The 19,176-nt window shown below is 52.9% G+C and overlaps 1 protein-coding gene across 2 annotated transcripts; it reads right to left on the bottom strand.

Annotated features, from left to right (window-relative positions):
- Positions 1 to 14: 14 nt before the first annotated feature.
- On the bottom strand, positions 15 to 14,673 carry TRPV6 (transient receptor potential cation channel subfamily V member 6). 2 transcript variants are annotated; one of them, XM_074315258.2, is made up of 15 exons: positions 14,288 to 14,673; positions 6,443 to 6,540; positions 6,157 to 6,279; positions 5,665 to 5,802; positions 5,282 to 5,380; positions 4,988 to 5,163; positions 4,381 to 4,527; positions 4,084 to 4,296; positions 3,687 to 3,773; positions 3,524 to 3,600; positions 3,111 to 3,276; positions 2,715 to 2,781; positions 2,133 to 2,401; positions 930 to 1,036; positions 15 to 761 (listed from the first exon to the last, which is right to left on the bottom strand). In XM_074315258.2, the coding sequence occupies exons 1-15, from the start codon at positions 14,533 to 14,535 to the stop codon at positions 485 to 487; spliced, it is 2,292 nt and encodes a 763-aa protein (XP_074171359.2). In that variant the 5' UTR covers positions 14,536 to 14,673; the 3' UTR covers positions 15 to 484. The 2 variants fall into 2 exon arrangements, with proteins under 2 accessions (XP_074171359.2, XP_074171360.2); XM_074315259.2 differs by lacking the exon at positions 14,288 to 14,673 and adding an exon at positions 7,757 to 7,899.
- Positions 14,674 to 19,176: the final 4,503 nt, after the last annotated feature.

Below are 19,176 nucleotides of genomic sequence, written 5' to 3'. Positions count from 1 at the left end.
AAGGTGACACCACAGAGCAGGGAACACGTTTATTGGAAGGTAGAAGGTGACAAGACTCCACCAGCTTCACCCCACCCCCAGAGTAGTATCTGTCCCCTCACTCACACACGTCCTCCACAAACCTCCCCCACAACTCTCTAGAGGCCGCCCCCCCCCCATGGGGCAGGGGCTCTCCCCCTTCCCGCTCTGACACTGGGGTAGAGACGATGCCAGAGATGGCAAGCCTACCCTTAAAGTGCTTTGCTCTGACAGTGCAGGGAGCCTTCATTAGGGCCAAAGAGGGGGTGCCGGCCACCCCTCTGGCTTTCCCTTTGCTCCGGAGCTGAAGGAGTACAGGAGACCTGGGGCACAGGTCTTCCCAACTATTCTCCTCCTTTCCCCCTCGACCTGGGAGGGTGAGATGTCTAGGTATTTTGGGTTTCGCTTTTGTAACATTCCCAGGACAAGGAGAGCGCCTGCTGGGAACCGAAGCCAGAACGCAGGCTCAGATCTGATATTCCCAGCCCTCCTCTTCCAGGCCCTTGTTGACCACCCCCCTCAGTTCGGTCTTCAGGGTCCCTTGCCGAAGTTTCCCCCAGTGGGTGTTGCCTCGAGACATGCTCTGTGACACTGAGGGGGCAGGAAGAGGCAGGTGGGGGCCGGAGGGGCGGCGGGGCTGCAGTTTCTCGGAATCTTTGTCTGAGTTGTCCCAGCCCCGTTTGTGGAAAGCCTGTACGTAGCGCCGGGCTCGCTCCTGGTTGACATCCTGTTTGTCCTCCACCCTGTGGAGAGCAGAGGACTTGAGAGGTAGCCAAGGCCAGGGGGGTGGGTGTCTGCTGCCTGTAAGGCATCCCCAGCACAGCGGGCCTTTCCCTTATCTGCTGCTAGTGTGGCACAGGGCCCGGGAGCAGGAGGGGGTCTGAGCAGAGGCCAGCCCCACACTCACTCACCGCAGGAACCAGCGGTCCCCCAGCCCATAGTCTCGCCCGAAGATCCCCGAGCGAGGCCACAAGCAACGAGGCAGCTTCCGCTCCAGCATCACCGTGGTGGCCACGACCTACGTGGGGGGACAGAAGGGAAAGTCAGAGACCAGGCTGGGTATGGATGGAGAGGAAGGGCTGGGAGAAGAGAGGATGCCAGACAGAGGGATGACAGTTTAAGCAACAGCCAGGAGACAGGAGCTCATGGTTTCACAGAGGTGACAAACAGCACCCCTAAGCTGACGGTGGTGCTGGTGGTGTCATCTTTGTCGACCCCTTTCTGTGGGAGAGTCAATGGGACGTGAGCCCCACAGTTTTTTGCCCAGTGACCCGACACCCATGCTGATGCCAGGCGGGTCCTGCAAGAGGTTGAGCGACCTCACTCCAAGGAGAACAGGAAGGTGAGCAAAGCAAACAGAGAGAGGTCCTCGGGGCTACAGCATATTTCGACCCTACAGACATACTGACTGTTTATAAATGCAAGCATCCTACTGAGAAATCTAATAGTACATTTGCATGGAAAAAATATTTTCCTGAGCAAATTCCATTTAGCCAGTTTGGGTTTTTTAAACTCCATTTTCTACAAAGCACCCTTAAGTGCCATCCAGTTTGTGCCATTTCCATTTTTATTTTGCTGAAATTATTTTGCTGAGATAAATTATTTTCTGCGTATATTTTTAAATGATGATGTGATGCATTTAATGGTCTTTTGTCCCCATCACGATGCTCTGGCTGAACATGATTTCTGCTGCTATAGGGAGTTTTTGTGGCATTATTTTTAACGTGTTATTTTTCTGGGTCAAATTTTGAAGACTTAAATATTGCCAAAAAGATGTGGTACTCCAGCTTTTTATTCAGCCACAAAATTTACTGAATGCCACTTTCATACCTATTAGCCTTATTTCTTGATTTATGTCTTCTTGATTATTCTAGAAAAGACTGAGGGTTTTTTTAATTTTTGAGCAAACTGAGGGATCTTTTCAGCTATTCCAGTGTTGCTTGGTGGTATTGCTAATCCAGTTCTTCTGTACACTTTGCCTTATTCTGTGTGCTGTGCAATAGCCATCCAAACAGATGTAGGGTCAAAATATCCTGCTTCTACCTGAATGTGTCCCTGTCCTCAGCAGGAAGGGAATGACTGGCACTAAGTCTCCCAGCCACCAGGGGGCGCACCTGAGCCCTCCAGAGCTCGTCCCGCTCGTGGGCCACCCGCCAGTGCGTGTCACCCATCATGGCTATCAGGAGGTTGAGCATGAGCAGCGTGGCGATGATGGCGAAGGCAGCATAGGTGATGCTGTACATGAAGGGCAGGTCCACGTCATAGTTGGCGGGGCCATCGATGATGGTGAGGAACATCTCGAAGGTGCTGAACAGAGCCATGGGGTAGTTGTAGAAATGGCCCAGCTCATCGGGGTTCTCCGTCTGGAAGATGATATAGAAGGCTGCTCCACCCAAGGGGGTGAGAGTTACCATGTTGAGGGGAACCATGGGCATGACTGAACCCAGGCCAGCTCTCCGCTGCCTGTTTCTCTCACCTCCGATAGCACCATCCCAGCCCTTCGTCGCTCAATAACTTTGGGCTCTCATGTTGCCTTATTTTCTAGATGGCTCATCCTGATCCCAAGAGCCACCTCTCCCTAACATTCCCAGTTTTCCCTTCCCTCCTGCCTTCCCCAAGCTTATCTGAGCCGTTTTGTGCTCTAGGCTCCTCCACCCTCTCCCTCCCACGGCCCCCATCCTGAATGGATGACTTACCTGAGGTAAAGCCCAGGATGACCACGGCCATCAGCCAGCAGAATCGCAGCAGGTCACCAAAAATCATCTAGAAGGGGGAGAGGGCAGGGAGAACACACCTGTCACTTGAGTCACAGCCCCTTCAAGCCTCTAACAGGTCTAAACCATGAGAACTCACAGCTCCACCCTCTAGGACAAGGTTGGCCAACTATGGCCTATTTTGGTATGGCCCTTGAACTGAGAATGGTTTTGCATTTTTAAAGGATTAAAAAAGAGAGAAGGAGGAAAAGAAGAATATGCAGTGGAGACTAAGTGTGGCTCACAAAGCCTGAGATCCCTAGATCAGGCCCTTTACAGAAATGTTCGCAGCCCCTTCTCTAGGACATTTATCTAGGAAGCTTGGGGTGAGGCACGGACCTTCTGGATCATGATGGTGAAGGGGCCCAGCATCTGGAATCCTCGGGCGAAGTACATGACATTGCACCAGCCCAGCACCAGGGCGAAGGACATGGGCACCACCTCCCCGGTGGTGTTGGTGAGCCGCATTACCATGGTCACCAGCACCATGAAAGCATAGGTGACACTGGGGGGAGAGCAGGGAGGGGCGAGTGAGTGGGTCTGGGATCTTCCTGGGCACCCAAGAGCAAGCGTGGGACGGAGATAGTACCCACACAATCAGATTCAGCCTTCGCAAGCTCAATACACAGGGTCACACACACATCACAGGAGATGCACCTCTGGGGTTCAGGTTCTTCAGGGGTCAGGAAGCGAGGGAGCAAGACTGGAGCCCCAGTAAGGGACAGGATGGGGGCAAGAGGAAGGAGACTCACATGAGGACATGGAATGGCCCTCCAAGGATGGTGTGTCCAAAGAAGCGAGTGACCCCCACCCTGAAGATGTCTGGGATCTGGAGAGACACAGGCACTTGTAGCTGGGGCTCAGGCTGGGCCCGTGGGGCCGACAGCCCCATCCCAGACCCTGCGCACACCGCACCTCTAAGATCAGGATGATCACAGCTCCAATGACAGTCACCAGTTCCCCCACCAGTCGGACGCCATCCTGTCTGGTCACGTAGGCCTCCTGGGGGAGACACATCGTCAGAGCACTCAGGGCTTCCATGTACCTGCCCCACCTGCCCCTGGATGGAAAGCATTGTCCCTTGTAGAGGGTCACCAGCCCTGTCCAATTGTTTTTAACCCGTTAGCTTTGCCCATCTCAACCTCTGCCCTTTGAGTTCACAAGTGTTTCTATGTGCATGTAGTTTGTGCCTATGTATTTGAGACCTGGGTGAGGGAAGAGATGTGGGTTGTAGGACAGGAAAGTGATACAAGTCTGACAACGGGCAGAGAGCTGGCCCTGCCCCAAAGCTCTGATGCTCCTGGGGGTTCACCTGAAGTAGCTTCTGCTGCAGGAGTGTGTTGTCCCGAGGCTGGGTGCGGTTATCCGTCCTGGGCTTGAGCGGGCGGTAAATGCAGCACATAGTGAAGCAGATTATATAGAGCACGTACAAGGCGCCCAGCAGGCAGAAGTAGGGCCGCCCGTATCTCTTCCACTTGAGGCTCACCAGCTCCTTCAGGGGCGTCTGGTCCAGGATCTGGCGAGCCTGTGGCCGGAGGAGAACAGGGCAAGTGGCTCAGAAACGCTGACGTCCCTGCCCAGTTGCTTGCTAACCTGAAGACCCCCATACCTCCCGCTTCTTGGTGGTGACAATAAGTTCCAGCAGCGATGGCTCATCCCCTGAGGAGTCGATCTCCGTGAGGTCATAGAGGGTGTAGGTCACCAGCCCGAATGTCCCCTGGCTGTGCTTCCACTTCTGCATCAGGTGCTGGAACATCTAAGGGAGGGGGGAGCTGAGTCAGGAGGGACAGGCGAAGGGAGGGCTCACAGAATGCCACTGTGTCTGGGAGGACGGCACCCCTGAAGAGCGTAGTTGCTCTTCACTCAACGGCCAGTCTTTGGGCAGAAGAACCCTATACACACTGTTGCCTTGGTCCTCTCTGTCTCCCCCATAACTCCTTCCAGAGCTTGGAAGGAGCAGGTGAGAGGCTGGAGGGCTTCTGCTCTGTAGGCTGGAAGGGCAGGTGGACGTGGCCATTATAAACCACCCAGGGCGGGACCTAGACTCAGCCCCCAACACCTCAGGGGAGAGAACACGGGCAAGACAGGTCAAGAGAGACAGGCTGAGACAGGAATTCCAATCTGTAAATGGGATGAGCGTTCACATCTGGTTCCTCAAAGGGCTAGAAGTATAGGATGCGGGTCATTAGGACAGCGTGGGGCTCGGGGTCCCTCACCACGGTGTTGCCCTCCACTCCGGCCAGCTTGAAGGGGGTGAGGCCCTGGTGGTTGGGCACCAGGTCCAGGGACTGCCGGTGGGCCCCACGCCCGTCGTACGACAGCAGCAGGTTGTACATCTGGCAGGCAAAGCTTTTGTTGGGCTGGAGGATGAGGATGTGGAGCACGGTGTTTCCTGGGGGGACACGGGGGTCACGTGGCCGCTGGACCCAAGGCCCCGATGTTCCCCACGCCCAGCCCAGGCTATGCCTGCCCGTTGTCCCGGCCCCTCGTCTCCCACCCCCAGCACCTACCTAGGGAGTCCTGGGCCCGGAGGTCAGCTCCGTGTTCAAGGAGCAGCCGCACCATCTCCTCACTGCCCACGCAGGCGGCAAAGGACAACGGGTGCTCCCCTGGGGACGCAGAGGCTCCATGGCGTGAGTGCAGGCAGGGCCGGCAGTCTCCCCGAGTAACCGCCTCCTCCTCCCCACATCTCAGCTCTGAGCCTGGGGACACTTGTTAGCAGAAGCACAGGCAGGGAGGGTGCAGAGGGCCGCTCTGGCCTCGAGCCCTGTTAGGGCTGACCCCGCACACCAGCGTCCCCAGCACGGAGCCCGCCTCAGCCCACCCTCCCTTGGCTCTTGCCCACCGCCCACCTCCCCTTCCTCCCGGCCCTGGTCCTGGCCCTGGCTCTCACCAAAGTAGAGGTGATTGTGGGGACTGAGGTGGAAAGCTGTGCCTGTAGCTCTCGCAGAGACGCTGGCCCCGTGGGCAAGCAGGGCACGTACCAAGTTCATGTTCTGTTTCACGATGGCTACATGCAGTGCAGTCTGACCTGGTTCAGGGGGAGCCCTCAGTCATGGGTCTGTCCCCAGGATCCTGCAGGGGGCCCCACATCTACACATGGTCCTACACTAGGGCAGCCTGAGGGGTGGGGACAGAGAGCCCTGGGACTGGCAGGGAGCCCAGAGGATCCAGCTGCTGCCCACTCTCCAGGCCTCTCCACTTCAGGGGGTCGGTGCCCTAATGACGTACAGTAAGGAGGACAAAGGAGATGGAGAAGGGCTATAAAGAGTAGGGGGGCTCAGATCCCCCCCTTTGGTTTCCCCAAATTACCCACCACAGAGTTCGGCTTGAAATACCCAACAGGTCTCCTCTTCCCTCCCTCACCAGCCCCTTGGCTTCTCACCCTCATACAGCTCAGACGTCATGGGCTCCTTGACCAGCTCCGGGGCTGCTTCCATCAGAACCATGGCCGCCTCCAGGTGGTCATAGAGGGCCGCTACGTGCAGTGCTGTCTCCCCCAGCGCTCCTGGCATTGACAGAAAGAAGAGGCATGGGGTGCCTCTGAGCAGGGGAATAGGGACCATAGTGATTGGGGGCCCACAGCAGAAGGTTCTGGGCTGTGCTGGGGAGCCACGGGCATGGGCCGGCCCAGGAGGAGGGTGGCACTGCAGGCTCTGCTGCTTCCTTACCTCTTTGGTGTGCCTCACAGGGCTGGTACATGAGCAGCTTGTTGAGGGCCTGGACATCGTTCTCTTTGGCTGCTAGAAGGAGAGGACACCCCAAGATCCTACAAGGGAATGGGATCAGAAAGGGGGTGACAGTGAGCATGCCCAGTGGTGGAACAAGGGGTGATGGCTTTGCTCCGTCCTATGCAAACACATGTACCTCGGTGACAATGAACCCCAAGGTCCCTGGTGCAGGGAAGTGAGGTCACTGGGGTGCAAATGGGTTGCCTGATCTCTTTTTTCCTGACCATTCATTCAATCCAAACCAACTTTCCCCCTTTTCACTTGTGTGGGAGAATGTCAGTGAGTGGTTCCCTACCCCCAGGTACGGGCACTAGAATGTGTGTGAATGTGTTATCTGTGCATATCAGGTATGCGCGGGAGAAGTCTTACTCAAACACCCATTCACCTCCTGACCTACTGACTTCTGGACAGCCCTGAATCAGCTTCACCAAGTGTCCTGAGATTACCCTCCATGATAAGCCTTGTTTTCAAGGACTAGAAGTACAAGGAATTCCTCTGGCTTATTTGTGGAGGAAGTCAACATGTAGACGTTAGCAGATTTTCTCCCTGTTTTGTGATGCTCTCCTTCCTAGACCTCAACAAAACCCTTTGATCCTGGCCCTTTCCTCCCGACAGCAGCAGCTTCAGGCCTCAATCCAGAAGCAACAGAGCATCTTTTTTGTTTTCCTCGCCCCTTAGTCTCTTCCTGCTTCCTAGCTGCTTCTCACTTGCTTTCAGCAAAAATGTTCTTCTGTTGCCTCTCCAAATCCTCTCTCGAGTTTTATTCCTACAATGAACATAAAAACCTTTTTTTTTTTAAATCAAAACTTACTCCAACCAAGACACATGAGACCCCTTCCATTCAATTTTCTCTCTCGGCCCAGAGCCATTTGGTCTTTCGATAGGAGCGAATGAAATAACCCTACTTATTCAGAGATGGCCAATTATGTGACAAATAAAAAGACCCAGATAGGAGCTCACACACTGCCATATGGTCGTGGCAGGAAATCAATTCCAGCACTGGGGGTAGGAGGGTGATCGGAGAGTCCCATGTCCCAGAATACGGGCGTCCGTCATTCCATGTCAGCCCTGCCAATTCATCATCTAATTATCTCTCCGTTCAAACCCTACCTCCTCATCCTGTCTGCCCCTTGTTAATCAATGTCCTTATTCTCCAGCCCAAAGTTAGCAAAATACTCTCGTACCTAGTTGCTTCATACCCTGTGTACCCCCAGACCATCCTTCCCAAAGCTGGCAAATGCAATCACAGCTTACGAAGGTCCAGCGGGTCCTCAAATGGTCCAGGAGCAGGAACCCAGAGGTCCTTCGCAGTCTTTGCACAATTACTTTTCCGCGCTCTCCTCCCACGCAGCATTGTGGCCTCACTGCCCCAGAGCTTGCCACTCTGTGCCTGCGCCATAACGCTCCTCCCGGCTGAAATTTAACTCCTACCCCCACCCCATTCATTGTCTCCTCTGTGTTCCTGGGATCTGTGCCCAGCATATGGTAGACATTCCCAACCTCTGTAAAATGAATGAATTAGTAGCAGTGCCAAAAGGTGGTTTGGCTTTACCGTCTCTCCTTATTATTTTCATTGGCCACCCCCTAAGCCAACCTTAAGCAAACATATAATCTAAGTAAAAAATAGTATGCTTGGTATGCAAACATAGCTGCAAAACAAGTTTGTTATACCTTCCTCCCAACCCCCCTTCACCACCAGCACCACCAGCAGCAGCAGCTTCACATTTTGGCCCAAACTCTCCTCTGTACATATTCTAGAGCCAGCACTATTCACACACACACAAGCACACGCACAGCCCTCCCCAGGAAGCATTGGTGTCTGCCTCGTCCTCTGTACCAGGGGTACTAGAAGGCGGAGATCAGCCGTTTTCTCATCACTGTGTCCTTTCCCTGCCCTCCTCCAATTAGCGTCCAGTTTTGTGCCCCACTTGGACTAAATGTGTGAAACGGAATGGCAAAGCTAGAGCTGGATCCTTGTCATATTTCCAGCTTTGTCAATAGCTCCCTGCCTCCTAGGGTATGAGTGGGGAGGCTAGTTGGTGGCAAGCCAAGATTATATATATATATATATATATATATATATATATATATATATATATATATATATATATATCCCTTTTGGTCCCCACATATCACGAAAGCCAGTAAATGTCCCCCACAAACCTTCTCTGTGTTTCTTTTCTTGCCTCTGTTGAGGACCCTAGTGCATTTTGGAGGGCCAAGGCGCTACTTACAGTCCAACCCAGGCTTGCCAGATCTACCAAATAAAAATATGGGATGCTCAGTTAGATTTGAATTTTAGACACAAAAGAAATACTGTTTTTTAGTGTACGTCTGTCCCGTGCAATATTTGTGACATACTTACACGAATAACTTATTGTTTATCTGAAATTCAAATTTAACACAGTGTCCTGTATTTTATCTGGCAACCCAAGGCAGACCACACTCTGGGTGGAGAACCAGCTTAGGACCCGACCCAGCAAGGTCTGTAGAGAGCTGCAAAATCTCCTCTGGTTGGCAAACTCCAGAATCCAGCAAAAGGGTGGGCGGCACGTGGATGGTTCCGAGGGGATCAGGCAGAGCCATTACTTGCAATAGCACTATAGGGCCACAAGGGGACAGCAGAGGAAGCCCTTGCTCACATTCTTGGTGGTAAGGGGGACCCCAGAACCCTGACTACTCTTGGCCCTCATAAAAAAGGTGCAAGAACAGACCCATCCAATGATTCTTGTGCCTGAGGCACTGGTATTTTATTCCATAGCAACTCAGCACAGAAGTTTAGAGCTGGAGCAAAATCTACACATCTTCACCACATCTCCGCCAGATACCTCCCTAGGGCAGGAAGAAGGGGAGATACATCTTCCTGTTTGAATGGTGAGATTATACTCTCTCCTTTCCAGGGGAAAACCTCACTTTACTTAATAGAACACTTCACATTACTACCAGGAACCCCTATTTACAAAAGTGGTGTAGAGTAGTGATTCTCCACCAGGGGTGATCCCTGGACCCCTCTCCAAGACATTTGGCAATGTCTGGAGAGATTTCCCATTGTTACAGCTGGGGGAAGGGGTGCTACTGGCTCCTGGTGGGTAGCGGGGGGGGGGTGCTGTTAAACATCTCACACAAGCAGCCTCCCATAACAAAGAATTTCCCTGCCCAACCTGTCAATCGTGCCAAGGTATATTGACTCAGAGATATAATTATTCATTATCCACTTTTTAAAAAAAATGGGTACTTCATATTAAAAAGAGTGAGAAATGCCCTATACATGTTTTCTTACAAAACAAGGGGGTGGCCAGATGGCTCAGTCGGTTAGATCGCGAGCTCTTAACAACAAGGTCACCGGTTCAATTCCCACATGGGATGGTGGGCTGTGCCCCCTGCAACTAAAGATTGAAAATGGCAACTGGACTTGGAGCTGAGCTGCGCCCTCCACAACTAGGTTGAAGGACAACGACTTGGAGCTGATGGGCCCTGGAGAAACAGACTGGTCTCCAATATTCCCCAATAAAAAATTTTTTAAATTATTAAAAAAAAAAAATCATGAAACAAAATGGTGAAGCCTTTGAAGCGCCCACTCATTAAGTAGCAACAAGAAATTATAGTGCAAACCTGAAATTATAACAATATGAAAGATGTTTGTGGGATTTGGACTGTTTTCATTTTGCTGGGCAATTATTAATCAAATAGCACGGTCTAGTTCCATATTAGACTGGTGGAAACCCTACTACAGGATTCCTGGCATAAAACCTAGGACATTTTTTGTGTGTGGCGTAAACAAATCATTGATCTTCCCTCAGGTTTCCCTCTGGCCACCGAGTGAGGATCTCTCACTTTCTTCTCGTAGTTCCCGCCACCCCATCCTCGTTTCGTCCATTGCTGAGCATGTGTACATGCCTGTGTGTGTGCAGGGTACACGAGGTCGCTGGGAAACTAGGCAGGAGCAAGAGTGTCTGCAGGAGAAATCAAACCAGAATTTTAGAGCAGGGAAGTCCCTAGAAAACGAGTCTAATCTGTGCATATGACACATGGAGAAAGAGGCCTGGAGTCCTGAAGTGACTTGTCCTAACAAGTCACAGGCAGAGCTGGGCCTAGTGCCTCATTTGTCATTTCTCTGTCCCCATTCCTGTGTTCATCAAGATTGGAAATGGCGTTAAAAGAGGCTCAGGAGATTGGATAGACATGTGTGGGTCCTCCTGGTTTCTCCATAAGCACCCTCTCAGAGGAGGGTGCCGTTTGGGATGGGGAGGGCTCAGACAACATGGCAGCTCAGAGTACGGTTCTGGGATGGATACGGTTCTCACAGGAGGTAGTTCACAGCCCCTTCTAGCTCCCGCCATCATGGCAGTTGCCTTTTAGCTACTGTGCGTTTTTCCATCACAGTAATTCTATTGGTTAAATGTGCTTTTCAGCTTCTAAATCAGCCTCTTGCTTATTATCCCTTTTGCTCCTGACAGCCCTGCCACACAGGCTGAATAATTCTTCTGTTTTTCAGCAAAGGAAACTGAGGCAGAATAGCCAAATCCTTGCTGGAAGATCACACAGAGTTACAGGCAGAACGCTTCGCCAAGAACCTAGCCTCAGGCTTTCACCACTAAATTATGTGGTTCTTCTAGTTTCATGACTCTTCCCAGTTTTTCTCTGGGGAGGGGGCCAGCCCAGAGCGGTGACCACAGATGACGGAAGCAGCAGCCATGCGTGGGGAGGAACACACTGGTTACCGGTGGGCCGCCCCCCCTCCAGGTCAAGTTCTTGGCAATGAGATGAGGTTCAAAGCTTCCAGGAAAGTGGCTATTTCCAGACTTGGAGCAGGGCTGCCTTTCTACCTGCCACAACTCTGTCACGTGCGTAGGCAGACACTTGTGCCTGCAAGTACGCATGTGTGTGCATTTACTAAGCCAGGGAGTCCTAATATGCTGGAGAGTCCCAGGGCTTCCTTTTCACAGACATGTCGGTTCACATACATGTACATCTACACAGAGGAGGACCTCCAGTGTCACTGCCTTCCTGTCGACTAGTGGGAGGGAGAACGTGCCAGCAAGGGGGTCAGGTGTGAAGCTCAGGTGAGCCAGTGCCTGGAAACTGTCCAGCACACCCCTCACCAGCCGCAATCAGATACCGCAGCGTCCTCCTCTGAGCAACGATGACACAGCTGACTCCCAGCTTAGGACACTCACCAAGCATCACCAAGTAGGTGTGTATTGGTGTATTTCGCCCATGAGAACGTGAGCTCTGAGACAGCGGAGAAGGTGGCATATTCATGTCCTGGAAACCTAGCAGAGAGCTTTCTGCTCAATAAACGTTTAGTGCACAATAAACGTTCAGTGCACTGAACATCAGGAAAGAAGACAATTCAGAACCCAGGGAGAGCTGATGCTGGAGAAAGGGGAGAGAGTTCAGCTTGGATGGCAATGATGCTGATTTGTGCAGAGGGGGCTGCGTGACTGAGACCCCGGCAAAGCCTACCAGCGAGAAAGCGGAACGCCATCCTGGAGAGACCATAAAGTCTTCCCTTCTCCCTGGACCATGTCCCATGCCCCTGCAATCCCCCCAGCCCCAACCAGAATCCCCCTCTGAGCCCTGGGCACAAATCCTGACTTCACCACTTGCTCCCTCTGGGCCTCCCTCCTTCACAGGGGATAAAGGCCCTCCCTCCCCCAGCTGGGTTGGGGATTATATAAGATTGGTGCCGGTAACATGGCTTACTGCTTTCTTCCATCAGCTCACCTCCTGACCTGACCATATTGTCCTCACACTACATGGTTATCTCATATGTATCTAATTGCCCGCATCTCCCCTTAGGCTGGGTGACTGCCCAGCCTAGGCCACTCCCCTTCCTGGCCATTTCAGGGTCCTTCCTGGGACTGCCAGCCCAGAGTGCAGACAATACTCCAGGCTCCTGGTGTTTGGGAAGAAAAGGGCCGAGGAGCTATGGAGTCAGGGGAGAGCTCAGGGAATGGAGTGGGATCCCTCAAAGTGGTGACGTAAGGCCTTTCTAGCCCACGGCACAAGAGGAGGCCCACCAGCTGGTCTTAAGAAGAAACAGAGCAGAAAAGGCACGTGAAAGCCGCCCACTCCCTGTGAGCCCTCACTCTGTCTGCGCCTCACTTGGGCACACAGGGAACCTCTACCACCCCTTCCAAGCCCCTAGGCCTTTCTGTGTTCTGCGCCTGGCTCCCCAGCCCTGGGGTCCTAGGAGTGGGAAGGGGATGCGTGGGGCCAGTGAGGGCCTAGTCTGCAACAACAATACCATTCTGTTGCCTCAAGATGTCATCAGCCAAACATGTGCTCAGCCCCCACTCTCCCAGGCCTGGGGGACAGAGGTGGGCGGCTGGTGTGAGAGACAGGAAGCCAAAGCTGAGAAAAGGAGCATATCCCCAGCCCAGAATCCTTGAGAAATGTAAAACCACAGGAGCTGCAGGTGGCTTCTTAGCCTCTCTCCGGGTCGAGCTCAAGCAAGCCCCTGCATTTGCAGGTGGAGAAAGCCCCTCAGACACAAAAATCTTAGGCTTTTCCCTATGAATCAACATAGTGTCTGCCCTCTTAGGGGCCCAGGGAAAACCCCAAGAGGAGGACTCCCTTCAGGCTCACCCCCACGTGGGTGGGGCGATCCATAGAGACTTTGGAGAGGAGACCACACACAGGGATGGCTTCAAGCTTTCTCCATCTCCCCTCCCTCTCCAAGCTGCCAAGGGGGTGTGGGGTGGGGGTGGAGGCAGGGAGAGCATCACATGAGTTCAGGGAAGTTTTTAGGGGCTGGAAGCCAACACGTGAGATTTCCTTAGGGCTCAAACTCTAGAGCCTCTCAAAGTTTACAACCTGGATGCAGAAGTGGTGAGCCTCTGTCCTAAGCATATTTTGGCCAGTTGCCCGTGCCCCTCTCCCCCAATAGACAACAATAAGTTCTAGACAATAATAAAGTCTCACTCAGCTTTGTGCGTCTTCATCCCCAGGGTCTGGCCTATAGCAGGACCATGGTCAATGGCAGATGCAATAAATATATGGAATGATCACCATGATTACCTTTTGTCTTCTGTGGGGGTTTCTAGGGTCTGCAGATCCTCTCTGCTTAATTCAATCATTCATTCATTCCCACATGCGTCTGTATATGTGCTACATGTTTCTGCCAGAGAGACTGCCCCAAGGGCAGGGAGTAGAGATATAAAGCATTGTTCTGACCCACCAGCACCTCTTTGGTGGAGGTTCCATGATGCTGCAATGCTTCCAAGACCCAGCAAGGAGCCTGGCCTTCAGGGGAGTAGTCGACCCTTAAACAATTTGAGTTTGAATGGTGTGGGACCACTTACAACTGGATTTTTTTTTTTCAATTGCCCCACTCAGTTCAATTGACCCCCGTCCAGTCGACCCTCACAGCTGAAGCCTGCACTGCCCGGGGCAGCTGGCCGTTGGGCATCTGCGTAAGCACAGGGCTGACCCTAGTGATACGTGGGTTTTCCACTGCACACGCTCAGCGCCCCTAACCCCCCCCATTGTTCAAGGGTCAACTGTATTCACAAGAAACCTGCATAATTGCATTGGGTCTTAAGATAGCAAACACCTGTGTGCAAACCAGCCCCTCCTCTTCCACCTGGTATCCTGGGGCCCCACAGGCCAAGACTCTTGAGACAAAATGCTCCCAAGGAGCCAGGCCTGGAAGCACAGTTTGTCCAGACAGAGGTGCCAAACAAAGAAGAGAGGGATGAGGGGGGAGGCGGGAGGGTAAGGAAGGGAAGGGGGTGAGGAACACACATGGTGGGGGGGGGGAGGCAGCAGACTGAGGCTTACCTCTTCTGCTGCAACAGGTTCTGCTCATCTCGACTCTGAGCCCATGACTCCTGTCTCTGGAACCATCTACAGAACTTGCTCCACAGGCAGAGAACGAACCCCTTCTTCTTGGGCAGCGGCAACCCCATGTCTTGTAGAGCGGGCTCCTTGTGGGGCTGAGGCCGAGGCCACACCTGGACCGGACTCAGCCTTGGGGCCACAGTGGCCTCCCCAAGGGCGGGCCTGCCCTCTCCCTGTAGCGGGCCCATCTCCTACCTCCCTGGCCCCCACAGGAGTCTTGCGAAGGCGCCCAATCAGACTGCAGAGGACTCTGAATTTGTTACACTTGGAAGAGCTGGGACTCCCTCTCTGGGCTCCTCCTGCGGGAGCTGTGCAGACAAACTCCCCTCCCTCCTCCCAAATTACCTGAGATTTAAAGAGACAGGCCAGCAGAGCTGCCTGCCATCTGGGCCTTGCGTAAACTCCTTCCTGAGGTCTCTCCCTGCCCCCAGGCCAGTCCAGGGAGGGGAGGCCTTCAAAGAGACTGGAGAGACCTCCCCTGGACTTTGGGACCGGTGACATTTATAGCAAGACCTGGACAGATCAGACTAGGCTGAGAGACTCAAGGCAGTGAGTGGGGAGAGAGGAGTCAGTCTGAGGGGAGTGAGCAATGAGTGGGCCCACCTTTCTCACCTGGCCCTCCCCGCTTTCCTGTGGGGAATCAGCTTCTCTTGACTCTTCCAGTTTAATCTCTCACCTGGCCCAGGACACGTATACAAATATGGAAAACTCTCAGTCCCCTCATCAACCCTGGGTTCGCAAACCTTTTCTGTAAAGGGCCAAGATAGTAAAGGTAAAAATTTTAAGCTTTGCAAGCCCAGGCATCCAGTCTCTGACAACATTCTTCTTCTTTTTCACAACACTTTCAAGATGTACAATTCATTCTTAGCTCACGGGCTAGTGCGTAATATGGAGTTGTGGGCAGGATTTGGCCCCTGGACACGTTGCAGACCCTATGAACGTCTAAAGACCCTCCCCAGCATGGCATATATGTAGTGGCTTGCCAAAAAAAAATACAGGGTGCCTAGTTCACTTTGAATTTCAGATGAACAAGGAACTCTGCTAAGTTATACTAAATTGCAAATACTTAGTGGAAGCAACACTTATTCGTCCGCTCGCGATAGCCTGCTGGGCCCTTAACTACTAAGTATTCCCAGGTAAGCTCACGTCATACCTGTGAGGCAGGTATTATTATCTGCATTTTACTGATAAGGGAAGAAAACAAAACTCAAAATGGCAAAGTGAATCATGCAGGGTCATACAGCCATTCAGTGGCAGAGGCCAGGTTCAGACTCACTCCCTCATTCCAACTGGCAAATAGAGTTCCAGGGAGGGGAAGGGACCTGCTCAGTCACGGCGAAGGAGGATGGCAGAAAGCACAGCCCGTCCTGCTCTGATGACATACAATCCTGATATGAGCGAGCTGGGAGGCTGTGTCAAGATCACTTAGGTCTTATTTTCGGGGAAACACGGTACACTGGAAAGAAACAGAGGCCCTGGTTTATGCAAAGTCCCATGGCAACCAGGAGCTGGTGGCCTGGGGCCTGAGTGGGCATTTAGAGTCCCAGGTACGCGTGGGACACCCACTAGCACCAGTCTGCTTTTGTCCTACCTGTCCCTGATTCAGAGGGCTGACGGACCCAGTGAGTAGAATGTGTATGTGTGTGTGACATGTGCGTGTGTGAGCATGTGTGTGTGAGAGTGTGATTGTGTGTAGGGGAAAGAAGAAGCTTAGGTGCAGGGTGGGGCGTCTCTGTGGGTGGGGTGTAGGAGGGCCGCCCTCAAATCTGAAGGGAAAGCAGGCCACCTGTTCCAGCTGTTGGGCCCAAGGCCAGGCCATAGCACCCTGAGCAAACAGTGCAGCTTGATTCACTGCCTTCCCCACCCACCCTGGGGTCAGTGGGTTCAGGCTGGTTGACGGGAAGGTGCTAGAACCCAAACCTTGAACCCAGGACCTTTGCGCCCATTAAGCCAGCGTTTGTCTGCCTGCTGACCCACCCACCTTCTCTGTGCTGTTGGGCTCCAGCCAAAGACCCCAGTTCAGTCCCTGGTGGGCGCGAGGAAAAGGCAATGAGGTATTTGCACGTGGAGGAGGAAGGCTACAGGTGGACACAGTCATTCCAAACCTCCCTTTCCTTCCCCAGCTTCTGCCACCTGCTGTGGCCTCTGTGTGGGTCACCAGGACAAATGGGAAATTTAGAACAGACTCAAAATGGGTGTGAAGGGCTGGGAGGGGAGGGGGCAGTTTGCCAGACACAAGCTTCTGCCAACAGTGCCCTCTCAACTCTTGGCTCCAACAGCGTGTGCTTGGACAGTGGGGAAGATGGGCCATGCGCTGGGTCACACTGCTCCCGTCACACCTTACAGCCACATTCCCTGGACCTCCAGGATTGCTGGCTCTGAGGGGACAGGAGCAGTCCTGGCTGCCCTGGAACTCCTCTTCTCTTGAGGAGCTCGGCATGGCGCCCTGGCCCACTCCACGGCTGTGCTGGGCAGCACCTCCCAACAGGGGAGGACTCGGTTGGTTCTGCAACCCAGAGGCCCAGATTCGAGTGTCCAAATACAGGAGGCTGTAGGTGAGGGGACGAGGGGAGTGAGAGCGAGACTGGAACCCATGGGACGATGGTCACAGTTGCTCGCCTCATCGGGTCAGACCTGCCATCACACCCTCTCCAAGGCCCCTTGCCCAGATTCCAAATTTAAGGAGACTTTTATGACTCTGGGCAAGTCATTTGCCCTCTCAATCGTCCCATCTCTTAACGACGAGCAGATGGACTTGAGGTGACTGATGTCCAGTCTGTCCCTGACCCCATGGCAGTTGGTCTCTGACCCAGCCCTGGGGGAATGAAGAGGTCAGTGTCCATGAGGGAAGAAGGCCTGGAGGGTTGGCCTGGACTGGGTCTGGACGAGGTGAAGAATGACAGAAGGCCTCTGACCAGCTCTTCCTGCCTTGGGCTGAGCTCGAACTCAAAGCAAAAGTTAGGTCCTCGGGATTCAACGCAGGGGCTGGGGGCAGCGGGGCAGCCAGATTAGGACTGGTCTCTTCTGAGGGCCACACTGGCGGGGGCTGAAGGGCGTCAGGGAGATGCCACGTATGTGTGTGTCAGTCTGTGCAGGACTGGGCACAGCCCGCCTTGGGGGTGTAGGAGCTGCCTGATGCTGATTCTGCATTTTGTGCACCGTTTCTCAACCTGGGCACTGCTGACATCTTGGAACAAATAATTCTCTAGTGTGAGGGCTGTTCCTATGCATTGTAGGATGTTTAGCCGCCACTCACTGGGTGACAATAGCATCCCCCTTGGCTCAGTTGTGACAATCAAGAATGTCTTTAGACATTGCCCGATTTCCTCTGGGTGTGGGGAGGGTCAGCAAAACCCACTCTCTATGAGAACCACTGATTTAGGGCAAAAAATTGCATATATATGTATATGTATACATTTATTTATTTATTTATTTATTTATTTATTTATTTATTTATTTTGCTGGTCTTTTCCCTCTTTTTGTTTGTTCCATGTCTTTCTATGTTTCCCTCTAGTTTTCCTCTCTCACCACCTCTCTGCAATTGTGTCTGCTCGCTTGGTCTTAAGGTCTCTGTGCTAGTGCATGTGTGTGAGGTATGTGTGTGTGCACGTACGTGTGTGTGTGGTTGTGGTCTATGTGTGTGAGGTATGTGTGTGTGCACATGTGCATAGTTGTGTGGGTATGATATGCGGTGTGTCTGTATCTGCGTCCATGGCTCTCAGTGGTCTCTCTGTAGAACCCTAGGTTTCTTTTTCTTCTTTTCCTTATCGCTGTCTCTTTGTTTCCTTGCTCAGCTTCCTGCATCACCCCATCCCTGCTTCCTACCCCCTCTTGGAGGGTGTCTCCGTAGCTCCGTTGTCTGAGCAGGGCTGGCTAGGCAGGCCAAGGGGCTGTGATGACAGAGCTGGCACAGGGCAGCGAGGTCAAAACCACTGCTCACTCAGCTTGGAGTTTGTTCCAGTCACTGGGTTCACGAGCCCCGTGTGCCAGCTCATAAAGCCTACACAGGAGCGGTGACAGATCACCAGGGAGCAAGCACACGTTACGTCACTGCCTGGGGGCTCGGGGAGGATGGTAGACTGCTAAGATGTCTGACTGGGAGCCCTAGTGCTGGCTATTTGGTGAACAGTTGGTCCTAGAAACTCCGAGGTCCTTTGCAACTGAAACTCATTACTCCAAAGGTCTACGAGCCACATGTGCACACACAGGCCCTTCAGCTTTCACAGGTCAGGACTAAGTTGTTGCAGAACGATCATGCACTTTTCCCCAGTTCCTAATTGTAGCTCCATCCCTCTGCCCTCATTTCCTCCAGCCTCTCCAGCCTCATTCTTGAATCCGCCTAAGCGCTCACATCATGGGGGAGTCTCAGGTTCTCCATGCTTTCTTGAAAAGATCTGGGGACAGCCAAGAGGAAGATGGTTGAGAAGCTGAGTTGGTGGTGGAAATGGGGCATGGGGTTGGGGCATGGGGGGTGGGGAGTGGGGGACAGCAGAGACCATGACAAAGGGAACCATGCAGCCAGTTGCACATTCTCACCTCTGCGTGTGCACATTACTTAACATATGTGTATGCATGGCATGTTTTATGTGAAATAAATCAGTGTATCACAGCACTGTGTCCAAATAGGGATGTATGCACATGTGTCTGTGTTCTGGCATTGTCCTAAGAGTCTGTAGGCTTTAAAATTCACAAGCATTGGTCCTTCTGGATGCTTACCCCTTTGCAGAATGTGCCTAAGGACATAGATGGGCATATGGGTGTAAGATGTGTGGGATGTAGGAGGTAAGGGAGCATCCTCCCCTATCAGCCAGGACCCCTCTCTTCCCGCC

Source organism: Rhinolophus sinicus, chromosome 8 (assembly GCF_057876585.1).
Source record: "Rhinolophus sinicus isolate RSI-liver-muscle chromosome 8, RSI-T2T, whole genome shotgun sequence".
Classification (NCBI taxonomy): domain Eukaryota; kingdom Metazoa; phylum Chordata; class Mammalia; order Chiroptera; family Rhinolophidae; genus Rhinolophus; species Rhinolophus sinicus.
The sequence above is the reverse complement of the archived record's forward strand: the minus strand, read 5'-3'. Positions and strand labels throughout refer to the sequence as shown.